This window comes from Pan paniscus, chromosome 12, assembly GCF_029289425.2.
Source record: "Pan paniscus chromosome 12, NHGRI_mPanPan1-v2.0_pri, whole genome shotgun sequence".
Lineage (NCBI taxonomy): Eukaryota > Metazoa > Chordata > Mammalia > Primates > Hominidae > Pan > Pan paniscus.
Window position 1 is genome coordinate 99803277 of NC_073261.2, and position 22330 is coordinate 99825606.

The 22330-nt window shown below is 54.6% G+C and overlaps 1 protein-coding gene across 1 annotated transcript in view; it reads right to left on the minus strand.

Moving 5' to 3' along the window:
- Window positions 1–21996, minus strand: part of KCNK3 (potassium two pore domain channel subfamily K member 3) — a 40944-nt gene extending 18948 nt beyond the window's left edge. Inside the window, exon 1 of the mRNA XM_008952528.5 lies at window positions 21559–21996. Within this exon, the coding sequence (XP_008950776.2) occupies window positions 21559–21841 (283 nt within the window). The 5' untranslated portion in view covers window positions 21842–21996. The remainder of the gene's footprint in view (window positions 1–21558) is intronic.
- Between the last annotated feature and the right edge of the window lie 334 nt (window positions 21997–22330).

Sequence of the window (22330 nt, forward strand, 5' to 3'; positions counted from 1 at the left end):
ATGCGGGGGAAGAGAAGCCCAAGAATGGCAGAGCAAGGCAGAGACAGGAACAATGCAGCCTGAGGGACGGGAGGGAGAGGCCTAGGCTTCTGCCTGCTGGCCTTTGACGTTAGCTATGTGGCACTGTTTCCTTTCAGAAGTCCCCTATACTTGCTCTGGTCCAAAGGGGCACTGTGCCCTGTCTATGCCCCAGCCACTCCAGATGGAGGGCCCCAGTCCCCAAGCACTGTGTCCCAGGGGTCCCCAAGATAGTGAGCAGTGCAGGGCCATTCCTGTTGAATCCCTGTGGCTCACTGGGCGGGGTGGTGTCCATTCAACAGTCGGGGACACCAAAGCCTGGAAAGATTGGGTGTGTCGCCTGCAGTTGCAGCTCCTGAGTTGGACCTGGGACCCCAGCCTCTTGATTCTGGGCCTGCTGCTTCCCCTCCACCCACACTGCCTCTCTGAGCCCATCTTTTGCTAGGTGGCTGGGTGACCTTGCGGTTAGAAGACAGCATGTAAAATAAAGTGTCCAGTACAAGGCCTGGCGTGTGGAGGGTCTCACAAAGTAGGAGCTCTTATTAACACATACATGTTTCTTTCTTTTTCTTTTCTTTTTTTTTTCAAGACAGAGGTTTTGCACTGTTGCCCAGGCTGGAGTGCGATGGCGCGATCTCGGCTCACTGCAACCTCTGCCTCTTGGATTCAAGCGATTCTCCTGCCTCAGCCTCCAGAGTAGCTGGGATTACAGGTGCCCACTACCACGCCTGGATAATTTTTGTGTTTTTAGTAGAGACAGGGTTTCACCATGTGGGCCAGGCTGGTCATGAACTCCTGACCTCATGTGATCCACCCATCTTGGCCTCCCAAAGTGCTGGGATTACAAGTGTGAGCCACAGCACCCAGCCCTTTTTTTTTTTTTCTGAGATGGATTCTCGCTTTTTCGCCCAGGCTGGTGGTACGATTTTGGCTCACTGTAACCTCCAGCTCACTGCAACCTCTGCCTGCTGGGTTCAAGCAATTCTCCTGCCTCAGCCTCCCAAGTAGTTGGGATTACACACCCAGCTAATTTTTTGTATTTTTTAGTAGAGATGGGGTTTCACCATGTTGGCCAGGCTGGTCTTGAACTCCTGACCTCAAGGGATCCGCCCGCCTCGGCTTCCCAAAGTGCTGGGATTACAGGCATGAGCCACCGTGTCCGGCCCACATACATGTTTCTAAGCCCAGCTCTGTGTTGCCATTCACCACTCAGAAACCTTCCTTAGTTCCCCCAGTCCACACAATACAGTCTGGGGGTTTCCTGGCCAGTAAGTGGACTCTCCATCCACCACCTGATCCCGCCCTACTGGCCTGGCCTCTCCTGACTCCCTCACCATTTCTGGTCCCATCTGTCCCATGCCTCGCCTCTGAGCACTTCCACTGCTGCAGAGTCACTGGAGTCGCTGCTGCCCTGACTTCCCTCCCTCATCTCTTCTGGCCTCCAATGAAAGCCCCAGGGCTGCCTCCTCCTTTCGCAGTCTCCCCGGAGAATGGCATCTTCTGCCCTCACCACCATCTGCCAGGTATTAGGTTTTGCGTGGAGATGGCCCCTCTCCTACTGGCCTGCCTTGCCCAGTGCCCACAGTGGAAAACTAGCAGATCCATGAAGCTAGTCTTGATGAATGGGTTGGGTGTGGTGGGGGGATCTTGGGGCGTGTGTGGCCCCATCTCCATCTTCTGCTCCTCACTCTCCATTCTGGTCATCGCCCAGACAGCTCTGGGCTGGCAGGGAATTTGGAAGCAGATGCCAGGAGATGTGAAAGGAGGCTTTTCTTAGGCTCAGTACCCTCCCCAGGGCTCAGGAGCTCAGATGGTGTAGGTTGGCATAGTGCCCAGGAAGAGAGGGACTCCAGGCAACAGGGACTTCAGCCTGGAGGCAGCTGCTGGGGACCTTCTCTCCCTCTGAGCCAGCCTGCAGACATGAGGTCCCCACCCCCAACATTCACATGTGTGTGCGCACTCCTACACACACACACACACACACTCCAACACCCAGCCTCTCCCCTACTGTGGCCTCTGGGCACGCCTCTGCCCACCATCCCGATAGGTTATAGGGTGGACAGACACAGGGAAGGGGGACATCTGCACAAAGGGAGAGGCAGCACCTCACAGGACCTGGCCTCTGGGCCTCCCACTCCTTCCACTGTTCTCACAAGCTCCAGGCCCTTAGGGATCTAAAGAAGCCACTGAATTCAGCCTCCCTTCTCTCCAGCCAAGGGGACACAGACTCTTCTAGGAGGCTAAGAATCCACCACTCTCCGTAGAAACATACTTACTCAACCCTGCACCCTATAGGAAATGCTCTTTCTGCAGAATGAAGTGAACAAGCCTTCGGCTGCTTGACTCAGTCTGTCCTCCGTGGAGACAGCAAACAGCTGTCCCCATCCTCGGGGACACTGCCCTTTACACGGAGACAGGGAGGCAGCTGCCCACCCCAGCCTGTTTCTGAGACCTGACTTGCCCTGGGCTTGTTGCTGTCTTCTGACCTCTGATTTTCCAGCCTTTCCAGTGGCCTCGGCCATCCTGAAGCCCTCCAGCTTCTCTGCACCCACTGTTCACAGTGCAACATCGGCAAGAGATCAGCCAGGCCAGGGTATAAGAAGAGAGTGACTTCCTGGCTCCTGTGATCTATAGAGGCTGCCTGTTTATGCACTGGTGTCCTGAGCTTGCTTTTTATGGTGCCAAGAGCTCCAAGCTGGGCAGCCTCCCCAGGACCCAGGCAATCTCCCCAGGACCCAGCTCCCCCCAGCTGCAGCTTACAGTGCTACCCTGCTCCCTCCCCCCAGCCCCGATATGGAATCTGGGCAAGCTGGCTTTCCCTGCACTTGACTTTATTCGAATGATTAAATGCCTCTGTCACTGATCCTCCTCTCCAATTCAAAACAATATTAGCTAACATTTATAGAGCGCTTACTACGTGCCAGGCACTGCTCTAAGCGAGCTAATATATGTACGTTGTGTAATCTTCAAACGACCCTATTGGTATGTATTATTATTATCCCCATTTGAAGATACAGTAACGGAGCCACAGAGAGGTCAAGCAGTTGCTCAAGATCACACAGCAAGTAAATGCAGAGCTAGGTTCTCCCTCATACTCTCTCCCCTATACTGCCTCCCTTCACCCCAGGCAGCCTGGATTAGGGTTCAGCCAAACAGAAAACGTGGAGGGCAGGTCTCAGGGCTGGTGGGAAAGGGAGAAATGGGAGTGGAGACTTCCAGACTGGGAGTCACTCCTCTAGGGAGAAAGACGTGCCTTGGAGGGGACTTAGTGGGAGAGTGTGGGGCAGCATGTTTATATGGGAGTTAATCACGCTGTTCCTTGATGTCTGCACCAGTTCAGTTTATTGCACACTTCAGAGCGTTTTCACGGTGAGTAAGGCAATGTCACTTTCATTCATCCCACTGAGAAATGAGGAGGCGATGCTGGGACAGGTGAGGTGACTCGGTCAAAGTTAGGCAACATATGTATCAGCTTCACGACAGAGACGTGGTAATTTCCCAGGGGTCTTCTGCTGCCGGCCCACCTGCTTGCCACAGGCTGGACTCTGGGCTTCAGTGCAGCAAGAACCCCCCTGGAGCCAGTCAGTGAGGGGCTGGTTAGCTCCGGCACTCAGGGCGGGACTGTGAGGGAGGGGGCACATTTTGCCCTGCTCCATTCCTGGCCCAAATTGGCACAGGCACCTGGGAAGGGCAGCCGGCCAGCCACGTGCCAGTGTTACTTTAAAAATAAACCAGGGGAGAATGAGACAAAAATAACCCCGGGGATATGTGGGGAGCTAATTACTACTGCAGCCCCCTGTCAGGCTTTCGGGAGAGCGGCTGGACCTCCGTGGTGTCTGGGTGTTGGGTCTGCTCTATTCATCTCTTCCAGCTGAGAATCGGGTGCCAGGCCCTCCCAGAGAAGCTGGGAGCAGCAGGGCCTCAGAATCCCAAGGCCTTAGAATCCCAAGGGTCAGAGCTGGAGGCTGCTACAGACATCCCAGACAGCCTCCTTTATCCCAGACAGGGTAGGGAAGGGGAGCCAGGCTGGGCAGGCCCCCATCTCCTGCCAGGGCTTCCCTCTTCCCCCCTACACTGTCTCTGGGCCTTGCACATGACTTCCCACTGGAGTCAGCTGGCTCCAAAAGGGTCTTTGAGTTCCCAAGCCCCTCCCCTCTTCTCTGAAGCCTGTGTGTCAGTGGTGGCAGGCACCGGTGGGTGTTGCCGGCTACCTCTCCCTATTTAGGACTTGGGCCCACTGCTCTTCATCTGCACCCTTCTCGAGAAGCACCGAGGCCCTTCTTGACCCATCAGGATAAGGAGGCACGGCCCTGCCAGCTCGCTCCTGGCTGCCTCTGGAGGCATCGATGGACTGTGCGCTTGCATCTCATCTCTGGGCCCCTGTGCTGAGCCCAGCTAGGCCCAAAGATCCCCAAGCTCTTTCCCAAAGAGCAGTCGGGGGACAGGGGCCACACTTCTGTCTCGCAGGCCCAGGTTCCCTGCAAAGCTCTTGGTTAGTCTTCAGCCCCCAACCCTTGGCAGAGGGTGCAGGAACATCTTGCAAGGACAGGGTGGGAGGGACATGGGGCCCAGCTGAGGACACAGCAGAGGACAGACGTGCAGGATCAAAGAGAAAAAGCAGAGCTTTCCCGGAGGAGGGAGGCAGAGGCCAAGACGGCTGGAAGCTGACAGAAATGATCAAAGGACAAGGATGGATGAGGTGGGAGGGAATGTGGAAGGCGGCGGCAGGGTAAGGCAGGCGGAGCTCGTGGGGCTGGGGTGAGGGACTGCTGAGGAAGAGCGGGGGCTTTGGAGTCAGACAGACCCGGACTCGGCTTCCTGGCAGTAGCCCTGCGCCCATCGCCTTGCTGGGCCTCAGGCCTCATTTGCTTGAGGGATATAAGGCTAACTCCCTCATGGGTCTCTGCAGGGGGAGGGTGTGAAGCATTTACGGAAAGGCCTGAAAATAGGGCGAGCTGTGGTATAGTTGCTCTTTCCCTGCCTTTCCTGGAATCTGGCCTCACTGTTCCACCTAAGGCCGACTCCCACCACCCTCCCCTTCTCTCGCTCCTGGAGCAAGCTGTTGAATGTTGCACTGCTTTCATGGCCAATGTCTCCGGTGACCGCCATGCTACAGATCTACTGGTGGTTTCCATCCTATTTGACCTCTCAGCAGTAGCCAGCTTGGTTGACTGTTCCCTCTCTGGAAACACTCCCCCTGGCCTCTGGGCCACCACAGTGCCCAGGTCTCCTTCCCGTCTCCTGGCAGGCTCCCTTCCTTGCTTGACCTCCCAGCACTGGAGGAAGGGCTGGGCGCTCTGCTCTTCTTGCCAGCTCTACCCCCTTCCCAGCTGATCTCATCTGGCGCATGACTTTCCATATTATTTCTATCTGATAACTCCTGAGTTGATATCTCAGCTTTGACTTCTCCCTCGAGCTGCAGACTTATCTGTCTAACTGCCTTCATGGATTTGAAATGAGCATCTCAAAATTAGGCTGGGTATCCAAAACAGAAGTCTTGAGTCTACCAAACCTGCTACTCTCTGGATGTTCTTTTCCATCTAGTAAATGCACATCCTCCACCTGGTTGCTCAGGTCAAAAACTGAGGACCATTCTCGATTGTTTTCTTCCCCCAACTCCTACAGCCCTCTCCTCCAACATATGTATCGTACCCATCAGCCAGTGCTGTCTCCTCTGCCTCTCAAACATAGCTCAATCCACCCACAAGCTCTGTCTCCACCACCACCACCACGCTGGTCCAGTCCGCCACCATCCTCTCTTTGGAGGGGTTGACCTGCGGGTGGCCTGGTGACCTGTGGCCTGGCAGTCTCCCTGCTTTTGTTTGCACTGCCACCATCCGATCTTTGCAGAGCAGCTAGAGTGCTCTTGTAGAAATTTAAGTCATGTCACATCACAACCCACTTAGACCCTTCCAGTGACTTCTATCAGTCTTAAAAATCCAAACTCTTTTATTTTTATTTTTTATTTTTGAGATGGAGTTTTTGCTCTTGTTGTCCAGGCTGGAGTACAATAGCGCGATCTCGGCTCGCTGCAACCTCCGCCTCCCAGGTTCAAGAGCTTCTTATGCCTCAGCCTCCCGAGTAGCTGGGATTACAGGCACATGCCACAACGCCTGGCTAATTTTTTTGTATTTCTTTTAGTAGAGACAGGGTTTCACCATGTTGGCCAGGCTGGTCTCAAACTCCTGACCTCAGGTGATCCTCCTGCCTCAGCCTTTCAAAGTGCTGGGATTACAGGTGTGAGCCACCGCGCCCAGCCAAAAATCCAAACTCTTGACCATGGTCTCCATGGCCCTGCAGTGTCCAGCCCTTACAGATTTCTGCCTCTTCTCCTCACTTCACTCAGCACGCCACAGCCACACTGCTCCTGTTCCTCAACCCACCTGGCACTGGCCTGCTTGAGGCCTTTGCATCTGCTCTTCCCCTGCCCAGAAATCTGTTCTCCCACCTCTGCCTTCTACAGGCCCCTCCTGGAAGGCAGCTCTCCCTCTCACTCTCATCCCCTGGCTTTCTTGTCTTGCTGGCCCTTATTACCATTGAGATGATGTTGTTTATTTTTTACAACATAATTTAGTTTGTTGACTCTCTACTTCCTCTAAAGTGGCCCCATGAGAACAGGGGCTGCTCTTTTTCCCTGCTGAGTCCCTGGGGCCTAGAATAGGGCCTGACACAGGGAAGATGCTCAGAGAGGCCGAGTGGGTGGAGGAATGACTGCGTGGGTGCCTGAGGGGAGTGGAAAGAGTCGGGGGCCAGAGTTCGAGGACTGCTTTGTCACTGGACTGCTGTGTAGTGGAGGCACGCCACTGCCCATCTCCCCTGCACCCTGCCTTGGGTCTCATCCCCTCATCTGGAAGAGAGAAGGGTTGGGCTGCATCAGTGGTTCTCAAAGAATCTGAAGCATCTGCAGGACTCTGGGAATTGCCAGAATGCTATCTGCTGTCTGCCCGAGCCTCTACTCTGCAGGTGCGGACCATCAGCAGCACCCTGAACTCACCCCATCCTGGTCAAAGGTTGAGTACATGACTGTGTAGGCTCTGCAGCAGGGAATCACACCAGGCCCCAAAACATTCTGAGTGATCAAACCACAGTGGAGACCCCCAGGGCTAAGCCCTGACCCTGAGAAGATCCAGTGGGTCACTGGTCAAGGTGAAATGTTGAAGGCTGGTGCATGAGCAGAACACAGCTCCCGGTACCCTGGCAGCCTTGGAGCAAGCCCAGGGCCTGGATGGCAGGACTGGCTGCCAGTACACACATCCTGGGCCAGCTGGGGTGCAACAAAACTGTGTCTGCAGCCTCGCTCCTGGCCACTCCCTGTCGGAAGGCAGTGGCTGGGATCAGCCTGCCCTCAGCACCAGTGCTCCCTCCCGCACTCCATTCCAGGGACTACTGTGGGAGCCGTGAGCAGCTGACCCTGGCCGGGTGGGAGGCTCCTGCATTCCAGCAGCCCCAGGGGCTGGGGCAGTGGACTCGCTGTGCTGATAAGCAGGACCTCGGCCACACTCAAGAATGCTCTCTTTCCAGCAAGGGGTGACTTGGAGGTCCTTGACAGAACTCTATTCTTGGGACTAGACACAGAGGAAGTCTCTTCAGGGCTCGGACAGCATGGGGTGAAGCGGGGACAAAAGCGTAATCCTGGGTAGCATGCTTCTCGGGAGGGCTGGAGGGGAGGCCAGGGCAGGTGCAACAGAGACGGCCCCAACTGGAAGGGCTTTAGGTGCCACCAGCCCAGTCCCTCACGGACAAGGCCGGGGCAGGTATGACTCGCCCCAGGTTTCACAGCCAGGTGGGAGCAGAGGAGCAGAGGAGCAGTGGAGGAGGCTGGATCCCCTCTTTCCTTGGCCCAGTCACAGCTGCAAGAAAGGACGAGATGCCTGCCTCTACGAGTTCACTGGCCCACCCCCTGGAAGCAGGCAGGGGACAGCAGGGCCTCTTTGGAGCCCAGGCAGATGAGTGCTCGGGACTCCAGGGCACTTAGCTGGGCACGGCATGCAAGAGGAGGGCTGCCCACTGAGTTTGGTTCCAGGTTTTCTCTCTCTGGCCCCTCCTGGAGGTGGACCAAGGACAAGAGGGGCCCCTGCTCCAGAGCCCCAGGAAGCCCTGGAGGGTCTTACTCTGCCTGACCCTCACGGTGGAAAATCCATGACTCAGAGTCATGCTGAAGAAGGGGGTACCGTGGCTCAGCCTGGCCCCAACCCCAGATTTGTTCCCAGTGGAGGGGGCCTCCCCTGGGCTGACCCCCTTCCCTGGGGTTGTTTGAGAGCAGGCAGTGAGAGCTAAAGCCATGAAGCGAAAGACAGACCTGTCCCCAGGACCTCAGGACCCCTACTGAGGCCCTCTCCAGCTCCTCCTCTGGGGGGAGGGGAAACGACCTTCTCCGGGGGCCACCCACTGACTCCTGATGTCTTGGCCACCTGGCTCACCCCAGGAGCTTTGGCTCGAGGATGAGCAAAGATCTTCCTCAGCCACCTTTGCATGTTTCTGAGACGCCAAGGACAGCCAGAAAGAAAATTCTAGCAGCTGGTGAGTGGCCCAGCCTCCCAAGTATGGAATACAGATCCCAACAAGCTCTCTTCTCCATCATCCCAGATCCAGGCTGCAGATTCCAATCGCCTGGGAGGTCCTTCAGACTTGAAGCCTCCTGGGCTTACCTCAGCCCTAATGAATTAACTCCCGTGGGCAGGGTCCTCACACCCATGACTCTGGTTCCAGCAACTGCTGCTACCGGGGTAACTTCCCTACTCAGCACACAAGGGCCGTCTGACCTGCCCCCCACCCCCCTACCTCCATACCAGGGAGCAGGTGAGTTGCCCAAGTCACCCTCAGCAAGGCCCCCTCTCCACTCAGTGGCCACTCTTAAGAACCGTCACTCTGTCCCCATTCTGGTCTCAGATTCCCATCCTGTTCAGTGGGATGGTGTGGACAAAGGCCGGGAACCAAGGCCATTCTGTGACAACTGCCCCTGCCCCCAATGCTGCCTTTTTGCCCCTCATAGGCCAACACAACCCTCTGTGACATCTCTAACATCCCTACTACGGGAATGACCTATTTTCTGCCACTGTCAAGGGGGCAAGGGCACTTGTGGTTGGGGTGGGTCGGGGAGAAGCTAGGTGTTAAGGTTGGGAAGTCTGGACTGGACTCTGGCTCCCACGTTCACTGACCCTCAATTGCAGGAAGTGACCTTATCTCTCAAGTCCAATTTCTTTGTTGGCAAAGTAGGAATAATGATGCCTACACCTTGGGGTTGATATGAGGCTCAGAAGAGACACTCGATGACCGAGTGCTTAACATATCCGTGTTCTGCCATTTGCCAGCTGCATGACTTTGGACACATCCCCCGACCCCCCTGAGCCTCAGTGTTCTCATCTGTAAAATGGGGATAATAATACTGTCTCCAGGCCACATGCAGTGGCTCACACCTGTAATCCCAGAACTTTGGGAGGCCGAGATGGGAGGATCACCCAGGAGTTTGAGACCAGCTTGGGCAACATAGAAAGACCCTGTCTCTACTTAAAATTTAAAAATTAGCTGGGTGTGGTGGCACATGCCTGTGATTCCAGCTACTTGGGAGGCTGAGGTGGGAGGGTCATTTGAGCCAGGGAAGTCGAGGCTGCAGTGAGCCATGATCATGGCTACCCTCCAGCCTGGGAGACACAGTGAGACCCTGCCTCCAAAAAAAAAAAGAAAGAAAGAAAATAGTGCCTCCCTCCTAGGGCAGCCATGAGGATTGGATGAGGTAATGCCTGTAAAGGGCTCAGTCCAGAGTAACCTCCTGATGAATGCCAACCTTAGTTCATGACTGTGGTAACAGAGGCAGGCTCCCTGAGGAGCGGCTGCTCCATGTTGGGGGTAAGATCTGTGTGGAACAGTCCAGGGCAGATCCATCTGTTGCGTTGATCGGAGGCTTGCCCTGCCTGGAACTGTCTGTACCGTGCCTGCCCCCAAAGCCCCAGGGAATCTCCTCTGCACGGGCAGGGGGACTAGACCTCATCCTGGAGGAGCGGGCCTGCCCCTGTCTCAGTGCCTGTGTAGATCTCTCCAGGCTGCCCCACTGGGGCCTGACAGTTCAGTTCCCTGGAGAAAGCCCCGGATGGTCCTATGGCTGGAGGGCTGGAATGTGACTCTCAGGATGTTTCCAAGATGGTTATTTCTGAATCAGAGTTGTGGTTAGGAGAGGCCTGTGCATTCCTGATGAGGGACACTGAGTCCATGCCAAGCCTCGGAGCCCGGAGCAGAAATCAAGGAGGGTACGCTTGGGATCCAGAAATTTGGATTTGTGGGAGGGTGTGTGGGAGAGAAAAGGGGTCTGAGAGCAGGGGCCTGGGGTTGTCCATGCAGAAGCTGTGCATTCAGTGTTGGATGGCAGCATCATCTTCAGCTTAGCACCGTCCCGGTGCTCCTGCAAGCCGTCAATAAAACTGTACTTGGTGTGAGCTCCAGAGTGGACCTTTGGCCCAGAAAAGGAAATGGGATAGGGGAGTCAAAAACTCCCTGGGGGCTGACACAGGGCTGCTGGGTGAGCAGGGTGGGCGAGAAGTCAGGCAATCAGGATTCAGGTCACCATTACCCTTGGGTTCAACTGGAATCACAGGGCACCCACTGCTTCAACTGGGGTCATGGGGGCATTCACTGGTCAGGACTCAGGCAGGGGCACACAGATCGGGCCTATCCTCTGTCTTCCAGTGCTTGTCCACTCAAGTCCACACACCAGAGTCCAGAGCCCTCCAGGATCTGCTCACGAGTACATTTCCTTGGGCATGCTCATGCCCTGGCGTGTGTCATGCTCACTGCAGAAAGCTCTGGCTGCTGATCTTCACCTCCTGAAGTCCTCACTCATTGTTCAAGCCTACCCCTGGACACCTTCTCAGACACTTCTTTGGGTCACTGTACTTGGATTTAGCATGTGCACCATGCAACTTGTGCTTTTCAGATTCCACTAGACCCAAGGCTCCTTGGGGAAGGCTCTAGGTCTTAGTTTTTCATTCTCTTGATGCCTCACATAGTGCCTGGCACACAGGAGATCTCGGGACATCTCAAATGATCTTTGGTTAACTGAACTGAAAGGAAGGCTGAAGCCAATTCGATTTGGAAGGGGACCCAGAGGGCCTGAGGGCCCCAAGGACACTCCTGAGTCCCACTCTGGGTGCTCAAACTCTCCAGGCTGCCCCTTTGAACATCAATAAATCAAATCATCTCAGGGTTGGGAAGAATCTTAAAAGCCATTTATTGTGAGCCTTAGTGGGATATATGGGTGGTGTGATGGCCTTTTTGATGTGTCATCTTGGCTAGGCTAAAGCCCCTAGTTGTTCAATCCAATACCAATCTAGGACTGCTGTGAAGACATTCTGTAGATGTGATTAAAGTTCATAATCCGTTGTCTTTAAGTTTGGGAGATTATTCTAGATAATCTGGGTGGGCCTAATACAATCAGTTGAAAGCCATAAGAGTACTGCTGAAGCTCCCTCAAAGAAGAAATTCTGCCTGTGGACAGCAGTTTTAGCACATAATGAAGAGAGCTCCGGCCTGCCCTTCTTTTGTTTTGAGACAAGAGTCTCACTCTGTCACCCAGGTTAGAGTGCAGTGGTGCAATCTTGGCTCACTGCAACCTCCGCCTCCCAGGTTCAAGCAATTCTCCTGCCTCAGCCTCCTGAGTAGCTGGGATTACAGGTGCCCACCACCATGCCCGGCTAATTTTTGTATTTTTAGTAGCAACAGGGTTTCACCATGTTGGCCAGGCTGGTCTTGAACTCCCAACCTCAAGTGATCCACCCACCTTTGACTCCCAAAATGTTGGGACTACAGACATGAGCCACCACGCCCGACCCAGCCTGCCCTTATTGATGGCCTGCCGTATGGATCTCAAATTTGCCAAGCCAGCCCCTACCAGCCTATACGCCAATTCCTTGCAACACATCTCTTAATATGTATCTCCTACCAGTTCTGCTTCTGTGGTGGAACCCTGGCTGATACAAGTGGCTTTTGTAGTACGTCCATCCAGTGTCTGCTTGTATACTTCCTGTGATGGGAAGCTCACTACCTCTTGAGGCAGTGCAATTCATCTTTGGTCAGCTTCAATTTTAACAAGTTCTGCTTTACAGTGAACTAAATCAAGTCTTTCTATGAACTTTACCCACTGCTGCTGGTTCAACCCCTTGGACACACTCAGAGCAAGACTGGTCCTTTCACCTCACAATAGCCCAGCAGATATTTGAAGTTGGGACTCACGCTGTCCATGCCCGCCCTACCAAGTGTCTCTCATTTGACCTGCTGCTCCTCTCCTCTGACAGTCCCCCAGGTTGTTGATGCCCCTTTTAAAGTTTGCATACACACATGGCCCAAAGAAAACAGGTCTTGTGCTACTATCTGCATTCCACACTGTAGCCTGCAGCAGGGTGAGTGTCTGGTAGCACTCTCTCTCATTTTCTCTCTCTCTCTGTCATGTGAGGATGTGAGGACACAGTGAGAAGATGGCTATCTGTAAGCCAGGAAGCCAGCTCTCACAGCCACTGGATCCACACACACTGGGGCCTACTCGAGGGTGGAGGGTAGAAGGAGGGAGAGGATCAGGAAAAATAACTAATAGGTCCTAGGCTTAGTACCTCGGTGATGAAATAATCTGTACAACAACCCCCCCATGTCACAGGTTTACCTATATAACAAACCTGAATGTGTATCCCTGAACTTAAAATAAAATTTTTATTGATTGATTGATTGATTGAGACAGGGTCTGTCTCTGTTGCCCAGGCTGGAGTACAGTAGCGCTTTCTTGGCTCACTGCAATCTCCGCCTCCTGGGTTCAAGTGATTCTCCCACCCCAGCTCCCTGAATAGCTAGGACTACAGGCATGCGCCACCACGCCTCACTAATTTTTGTATTTTTAGTAGAGACAGGGTTTCACCATGTTGGCCAGGCTGGTCTCAGACTTTTGACCTCAAGTGATCCCCCGCCTTGGCCTCCAAAGTGTTGGGATCACAGGCATGAGCCACCGCGCCAGGCAAAATAACAGTTTTTAAAAAATGTGTGTTGTTCAAGCCCCCAGTCTACCGTAATTTATGATAGCAGCCCAAACTAAGACAGGCTGATGCTATGAGGGAGGAGCCAGTTTCCCGCTCTGATGTTTAATCTCTGGGGTACCGGTTTTCCATTGATCTAAGGTGCCTTCCTGGCAGACAGGGGAGGAAATGGCAACAACTGAGGACCAGTGGTCCCCTGCTCCCCAGCCTCCTCATGGGGCAAGCCCTTCTCCACTTCTCTCCTCCCTTTCCATCCACCTTCTCCACTTCCCTTTCTTCTACCTCACGGTGCCAGCTACAGCACGCGGCTCCACCCAGGCTCTCTAGCTGGATCCTATGGGGCAAGACATAGCATTGCTCCAGCCTCAGGGAAGCGGCCACAGCTCCTGGGCCCTCAGCTCTGACATTTTACCACCAGAGTCCCAAGGTCTTTTCCAGCTGCAGACGTTCTTTTTCTTAAAACTGTGGTCCACACATCTCATGGCTATTCCCAGATGTCAGGTCTCCAGGTTCTTTAGAGCCTTGCTACTCAAAATGTGGACAATGGATCTGATCCACAGCATCAGTGTCCCTTGGGGGCTTTTTGGAAATGCAGAATCTCAGGCTTTGCCCCAGACCTGCTGATTCAGAATCTGCATTTACACCAGATCAACCAGGTTATTCCCTGCACATTACAGTTTGAGAAGTATTGACTTAGAGAACTCTGCATTGCTGAGCTGGCCTCCTCAGTTCCCTCTGTGGACTGATTCCTCTATACAGATGGGAGGACTGAGGTACACCAGGGAAGTGTCTGCTCCTTCCATGATCACAGAGCCAGCAAAGAGACAGACAGAGTGAGAGAGAGAGAGACAGAGAGAGAGATATGATGATGATGATGGTGATGATGATGATGGTGATGATGATGATGATGGTGATGATGATGGTGATGATGATGATGGTGATGATGATGATGATGGTGATGATGATGATGATGGTGATGATGATGATGAAGAGGGAGAAGCAGAAGCAGCAACAGCAAACAATTTTTCTAAGACCTCTCTAGCATGAAGGCCAGCCTCCTGCCCCACATTCCTGGCAGCCACATGGCCCCTTCACTAAGGGATCTTTGCTGTGTCACTGGAGGAAGCGGGGGTAGTAAGGAACTTGCTTTTGTGAAGGGTGAGGATGGGATGTCAGGCCCAGCCAGAGAGGCCACCAGCCCAGGAGAACTGGAGCTGTGGCTCCAGGCCACAGTTGAGGCTGGCTCTAGCAAATGGGAAAGTGAAGGTGTGACTTGTGGCAGTAGCTTGGGGATGCTGGCTCCAGCTGAGGGGAAGGTCTCTGGGAGCCACCTGGGAGCTGCTGTAGCATGGGCAGTTTCTGGACAATGAGAGAATGTGGACAGACAGGGAGGCAGTGGCATCAGCTGGGCGGTTGACTGCTCTTTGTGCTGCCACGAAAGACATTTGTCATGTGGCTCTCTGAGGACCAGAGGCTGGCGGAGGGGTCAGGAAACAGGGCTCTATGCCCAGCTCTGATGACAGCTGTAAGCATGACCCTTCTCCAGCCTGGATTTTAGTCTCCAAACTGTGAACTGAGAGGATTGGAGCTAAAATTCTGTTCTCTCTTTGGGCTAAATGCTCTATCCATAGTTCTGAGGGCAAGAGACCCTGAAGCTGAGCCCACAACTGAGCACCCTGCATAGACCCTGGTACCCATCTGCCACCGCTAGCTGTGTTCACATGGAAGGAGTCGCAGAGGCTCCATGGGGAGTGGGGGTTGCATGACTCCATGAAGAAATACTCCCTACAGACCTGGGTGCAAGTCCTGGTGCTGTCATTTTATATTTGTAGGGTCCTGCCCAGATTTCTGAACCTCTCTGAGCGTCCTTTTCCTTGACTGTGCAGGATGATGCCGCCTGCCGTCCTGGAGCAGTGTGGAGATTCTGGTGACAGGAAATGTTGTGGACAGCACCCGGCCTGTTACAGACACTTGTCCGTTCCCTGTGTCCAAGGTGGAGAGGGAGTGGAGGAGGGAGTGTCCGTCCTGGGTCTCCACTGAGCTTGGCCTAGACCCCCAGTGGTCTCAGTTAGAGTCTGGTCTCCACTTGCTGCTGGCTGACTGCAGGGAAATCATTTCTACATTTTTTTTTTAATTACAAAATCAACTCACAGATTCACCGTTTGTGCAGCCAGCTGAAAGCTGTTTATAGTGGTGATTTGCACTACATTCATCTGTGCTTGTTTATGTTTGCTTTGAAAATACTTATTGTGTTTGTCCTGTCCCCACTGTGGCCAGGCGTGTGTCTTCTATTTTTGTCCTGTTCTCACCCCCACTCTCTCCGTGCTCCAGCCCCTAACGGTAATGCGTGGAAATGGGACCTGCAGACAGGAGGCATGGCACAGTCAGAAAGATCTCTGGCCAAACACACTCCGTAGTTTCTCCTACCACCGTGTACCTTTCTCCTTGGCTTTCTTTCTTTCTCTCTTTCTCTTTCTTTCTTTTTTTTTTTTTTTTTTTTTTCTGAGATGGAGTCTTGCTGTGTTGCCCAGGCTGGGGTGCAGTGGCGCGATCTTGGCTCACTGCAACCTCTGCCTCCCAGGTTTAAGCAATTCTCCTGCCTCAGCCTCCTGCATAGCCGGGATCACAGTCGTGTGCTACCATGCCCGGCTAAGTTTTGTATTTTTAGTAGAGGAAGGGTTTCACCATTGTTGACCAGGCTGGTCTTGAACTCCTAACCTCACGTGATCTGCCCACCTCGGCTTCCCAAAGTGCTGTGATTACAGGTGTGAGCCACCACACCCAGCCCCTGGCTAGCTTTCTGCAAGGTCTGCCCACCTCAGCCTCCCAAAGTGCTGGGATTACAGGTATAAGCCACCACGCCCAGCCCCTTGCTAGCTTTCTGCTCTGAGGAGGAGCAGGAGCCTGGACAGTTAGGGAAACACCAGGCATGGCTGAGGAGCGGGGAGATGGGGGGTGGGGAGTGGGATTGGGAAGATAAGGGGAAAGGGTGTGGCAATCTCCTGGCCCTCAACCTCACTGTTCCCACCTGTTAGGAAGCAGCAGAAGTAGCCGTGGTCATGGTAACCCTTGGGAGACAGAGCAGTTCCTTGGTAAGGCAAGTAATAATGCACAAACAATAGTATTAATAACAATAATAATGGCAAATTATTAAGTGCCTTCTCTGTACCAGGCACTTTCTTTTTATGATCCCATTTAATCCTGGCAGGCAGATATTATTATCCCCACTTTGTAAATGACAAAACAAGCTCAGAGAGATTAGATAATGTGTCCAAGGACATACAGCTAGTGGCAGTAGGGGAATGGGGGTAGGGTGGATTGAGATGAACCCAGGCACTCCAGCTTCCAAGTCAGTGCCTATGTTCCTCCGCTGCCCTGCAGAAATTGTGGGGTCGAAGCACGCCCACGGGCTAGCCTGTGGGCAGGAAGGAAATGGCAACTGAGGTGGGTGCCGGGACTTTCCTAGGCTAGGCTACCCTTCCTTCACCTTGGAAAGTCGAAAGAGGCCTCGAACAATGGAGTGATGAGCTGCCAGAGGCCTGAGTGCTAAGAGAGATGGTGGGATGTGGGGGACAGGCTGGAGGATGCAGAGAACACCAGTGCAGGCACTGGAAGGCCTGGCTTCTAGTCAGGGTCATACTCTCAACTCCCTGTGTGAGTGTGGACAAGCCGCTCACCTCTCTGGGTGTTTGGAAGATTGCTAATGTCTCCTTCTCTTATTTTAGGAGCTCTGGGATTTTGGGGGTGGCAGGTCACATCTGTACTTTCCTTCTTGAAAAGATGTAAAAAGTATAGGTTTCCTCATGAATCACCTGCTTGAGTTCACAGTCTAAGGGTTCTCAGGCCATGTGGTGGGTGACGGGAGGTGGTGCTCAGCTGAGCACAGGCTGGAAGCTGGGGAAAGAGCGGAACAGAAGGTTTTCTGCCCCAGCCCCATCAGCGAATCAATCACCTGGTCTCTTTGTTGTTGCCTTAGAGCCAAAAAGATTCCCAGGACCTGCAGTGGGAGAATGGGCACCTGCGAGCCCATGGCAGGTGCCCATGGCGGGTGCTGGGCACAGCTGTGACAAGTCATCTGGTTTGGTCAGGGGCCAGGGTGTGGGAAGCAGCAGGCCTGACTGGAGTGTGCTGGAGCAGGAGGCCCCCTGCTTCTGGGGAGGGCTTTGCTGGGAAAAAGGCAAGCCTTGGCTTCTAGGTGCCCTAGGCTGGAGTGCAATGGTGCGATCTTGGCTCACTGCAGCCTCTGCCTTCTGGGTTCAAGTGATTCTCATGCCTCAGCCTCCTGAGTAGCTGGGACTACAGGCATGAACCACCATGCCTGGCTAATTTTTGTATTTTTAGTAGAGACTGGGTTTTGCCATGTTGTCCGGGCTGGTCTGGGCCTCCTGGCCTCAAGCGATCTGTCTACTTCTGCCTCCGCCTCCCAAAGTGCTGGGATTACCGGTGTCAGCCACTGCACCCAGCATGGAATGGGCTCTTGAAATGGAGAAAGAATTCGTGAAAAATTCAGGGCAGGAGAGTCAGAGAGGTCCAGTCGAATCTGGGCAAGTGCCATGCTTCCGAGGCCTGAGGCCATGGGGGAGTCATCTACCCTCAGAGCCTCAGGTTCCTCAGCTGAAAAATGGGGGTAATAATGCCCATCTAGAGAGGTTGGTGAGAGAATTAAATAAGGGGGTACAAATGAAGCGTCTAGTATAGAGCCTGCCACAAAGTAAATAATAAATGGTGGTTGCCATTGTTATTGTTGTTGCTGCTGCTGTTGTTAATAAAAATAATAAATAAGTATCCTGAACAAGTAGAAGGAGTAGGGGACTGGGGGTTAGGTTTTTGCTACCCTCTGACTGTGTGATTTCTGTCACCTCTCTGACTCCTTATCTGTAAGAGCAGGGGGTGGTACCAGCTGATCTCCGAAGCCCCTTCCTGCTCTGACAGCCTCTGGGCTATGAATAGATGAGGCTTGGGCCCTGGAGGAGTTTAATGACTCAACAGCTAACGTGGTTAAGACTTCCTAAGAAATGACTTTCTATTACTGTTGGGTGAACTTAGGGCACCAGCAAAGGAAGGGTTTCCTGGCTGGGAGACCAGGGATAGGGAGCTGGAGGAATCCTTCCAGCCAGTGGAGACGGTGACTAACCAGGTGAATGACTAAGAAAGAACCTGCTGACCTCCAACCAATCAGGGCTGCCCATGAGCACCCTGTGAGCTGGCACCACTAAGCACGGCTTGGCTGTGTCAGGCCTGGCTGGGTCTGAGCTTCATAGCATATGGAGTCAAAGGAAGCAGCCAAAAGACCAGCAGGGAAAGAGCACTGGGCTTGGAGTCAGAAGACCCAGCTTCCCACTCTGACTCTGCTGCTTACCAGCTGGGTGACTGGGGGAGCCGCTTCCCTTCCCTGAGCCTTCACGCCTTCATCCATGCAGCAGAGCTAACAATACCTGCCCAGCAACTTCACCAAGTCATGAAGACTGAGAATCATGACAAGAGATGCAAGTGCATTGTGATCACTAAGGTACCAAATGATGGGAAGTGCTGTCATTATTCCATCCCAATGGGACACCCGGTATCTCAGAATGAGACTCATTCATGTTTTCAAAGGGGTCAGGTGAACACAGGCTGCTGCCCTTGGGCTTGGGGCCATTATCAGCCTAACTTAGGGCCCCTTCCTACCATCTGATCACAGCCCAAATAGGTTTTTCTTAGAGCAGAGCCCCTGTGGACAGCTTCCAGCAAGGTGGCATAGCCACAGTGGAAGGCAACACAAAGCCAGGATGGTCAGGTGGGGCAGGGAGGGAGGGGCCCCCACAGAACCAGGGGGGTGGTCTGATGTTGTCTTTCCTCTTGCCCAGCACTTTATAAATAAATAATCACCAGAACCGCACTCTGTCTGCCTCTCCCCCCATGGCTTTTAGCGTCTCTCTTGGTGAGGACTGCAAGCACTTTGGGAAACAGCAGGGGAGGAGGGAAGGATGCTACCCTTTCATTTCTGCACACCTTAAACCCATCAATAGCATTCTGTGTGTGCTCACAGCCTCTGGGTACTATGCTGGCACTTGGAGCACAGAGACAGGAACTGCAGGACCTGCCCACATGGAGGTTGAGTACAATGTGGTCAAAGAGACAAAACACTTCCCCTATAATGCAAATAACCATTCAAAACAGCCAACAGCGTGTCACCCAGATCATCCTCACAGTGAGACCTGCAGTTGTCCAGAGCAGTGGCCTGGGAGGCTTTGAGGAGGAGGGGGGATTTGAGCTGGACCTGGAAGGTTAGCATGGACAAGATAAATAGAAGGTAGAGCCAGGCGCAGTGGCTCACACCTGTAATCCCAGCACTTTGGGAGGCCCAGGTGAGAGGATCGCTTGAGGCCAGGGGTTTGAGGTTGTGCTGAACTATGATTACACCACTGCATTCCAGCCTGGGTGAGACAGAGTGAGACTCTTTCTCTCAAAAAAAGAAAAAAGAAAAGAAAAAGGGTAGAGAAAAAGGCATGCCAGACAGGCATACTTAAGGTATTCTCAGAGGACAGGTTGGCAGCTATCGAGAGGGATCACATAAGTAAGAAGTGAGATGTGAAGTCAGACATAGAGGTTGGAGCTAGGTATGGAGATCCTCAAAATTTGAGATAAGGAGCATAGACCAGATTCCATGGACAGTGGAGAGTCACTGAGGGATTCCAAGAAGGGAATTGGTTTGGTGACAGCTGAGTTTTTCTTTCTGGCAGCATTGTCCAGGGGAGCATGCCTTGTTGTGGGGTAGGCAGGGAGGTCAGTTGGGAGGTTACTATGAAGCTGGGGACCATGGGCCTGAGAAGGAAAGGGGACACGCGTGAAGGCTTGACATGTGGAAAAGAGGGAGAGAGAGGGTCCAAAGATGTTCAGTCTGATTCTTTTGATTCTCCAGACAGCTAAACAGCTACTGAAACCCTGGCAAATAGTAGTGGGGTGTGAGAGTGGAAGAGACTGCAGACCAAATCTGGGCTGGTGTTTTTCAGGAAGCGGGCTCCTCTTTGGGCAGACCTAAGTCTGATCATCCTATCCTAAACTCACAGGACCAGTAGGACCCAGAGGTGCCCCAGCTGGGCCACATCCACTCCCAGGGCCCTTTCCTCCCTCTTCCAAGAGAAGAATCCAGAAACGACACAGCATAGCTCCCCATGGTCCCCAGGGAGCCGTAGATTCTTGGAACAGCATCCTGCAGTGGATAGACCGCAGGAAGAGCGTCTAGTCCTGCCTTTTACTCCCTCAGCTCCTGTTGACTCCCAGGAAAACAATGCCATCTTCATGGGCTGCGCTAAGTGGCAACGAACCCCTGGGAGTCTGATCAAGGCAGGGAAGGGGACTAGGGAGAGGAGAGGGAACAGTAAAGACAGAGGAAACTGCTTCTGGAGGCATCTCAATGGGCTTTGGGGGAAGGTGGGTTTCATCTCAGAATCCAAGCACGTCGTGGCTGGGGAGGAGCTCTTGAGATCATTTTGGCCACCCCTCCTTGTCTGGAGGTGAGCCTGAGACCCAGACAGGGGAAGGGACTTGCCCAAGGTCATATATCACGGTAGTGATGGAGCTGGGCTGAAATCATAGGGTGTTGGGGACAGGTAAGGTGTTACTCCCGTCTGGACAGTTTTGAATAGCACCACCAAGGGCCTGGCTAGAGATTCCTTTCCTGGGCAACGTTTGTTCTCTCTCTCTCTCTCTCTCTGTCTCTCTCTGTGTGTGTGTGTGTGTGTGTGTGCCCGCCCTGTGTGTACCCTGTGAGTGCCTGCGTGTATCTGTGTGCGTGTGTGCCTATGCCTGTGTTGTCTGACAGTCTGGGTGTACGTGTGGCCTCCTACATGGTGATCTGCCCTGGCTTGGAAAGAACTGGGGTTATTCCTGTGAGGTGACTGTTTTGCTGGGAAAGCAGAGAAGAAGGCTGACAAGGCCAGATCTGGCTTCCCGCACCAATTCTGCCGCTCTGAGAAAATCACAGGCACTGACTGGTGGCGACCAAACTCCTGGAGCTGAAACACGCAGACACACGTACACTCACAGCCGCCGTTATAGGGTGGCCCCAAGTGCCCCGAAGTGCCGCATTCCGGCATCCTCATGCCTCCCCAGAGCCCAGCAGGTGTAGACCTGCTAGGCTGTGGAAGCCGATCCGCAGGGATACGGAGCAGTGGCGCTCTCCCGCCGCTCACACTCAGCGCCCTGTTCAGGGCCTGGCCCTGCCACACCCCTCCTGCCCGAGCCTCCGCCGGTCGTCCCTGCCCCTCTCACACACTTCGGAGTCCCTGGGGGCCTATGCAACATGGCAGGGCCAAGTTAGGGCTGGCCCGGCCGGAGAGTCAGGTCCGGAGCCAGGAATCGACGCCTCCCCGAGTTCCGTCCCCGCGGAGCACACACGCCAGGCTGAACTCGGGTTTCTGCGAGCGCAGGGTTCGGCGCCCAGCCCCTCTCGGGGGAGCCCCCGCCCCCAGCCCCAGCCGGCCCCGGACGACTCCCGGAGCTCCGCGCCCAGCCCTGGGTTCCCGCCCCCCGCCCGGCGAGCCGTTACCGATGGTGGTGATGACGGTGATGGCGAAGTAGAAGGAGCCGGCGAAGCGCCACTGCACGCCGGCCTTGTGCGGCTTGAGGCGCAGCACGACGCGCTCCAGCTCCTCGTAGCCGCCCTGGCTGAGGTTGTAGCGCGCCCGCAGCTCCTGCTGCCGCAGCTCCAGCCGCTGCCGCTCGATCAGCTCGGGCTCCGACTCCAGCGCGTCGAAGACCGCGGCGCCCACCAGCAGGTAGGTGAAGGTGCACACGATGAGCGCCAGCGTGCGCACGTTCTGCCGCTTCATCGTCCCGCCCGGGCCGCCGCCGGCCCCCCGGCGCCCCCGGCCCGCGCCTCGGCCCCGGCCGCCGCTGCTGCTGCCCCGGAGGCGGCCTGGGGCATGGCTGCGCTCGCCGCTCTCCGCGCCGGGCACCCGCTCAGCGCCCGGGGCCGCCGCCGCCGCCGCCGCCGCGGAGCTGTCCCTTCAGCACCACCCACCGCCCTCCTCCGCCCGGCCCCGCGCCCGCCCCCCGCCCCCCGCCCGCAGGCCGCCTCCTCCCGCCAGCCCTCCCGCCCAGCCAAATAAGGACTGGGGAGACGCGCCGAGGAGGGAGGAGGGGGGCTGGCGGAGGGGACGGGAGGGGCGGCCGCGGGAGAGCCCGGGCAGGACAGAGAGAGAGAAAGAGAGAGAGAGCGAGCCCGGGAGACAGAGAAAACTAGACAGCGAAACGCTGATAACTACGGAGAATGGGAGAAAGGCAGTGTAGGACTGAGGGAAGGGGGCTGTGTGACAGAG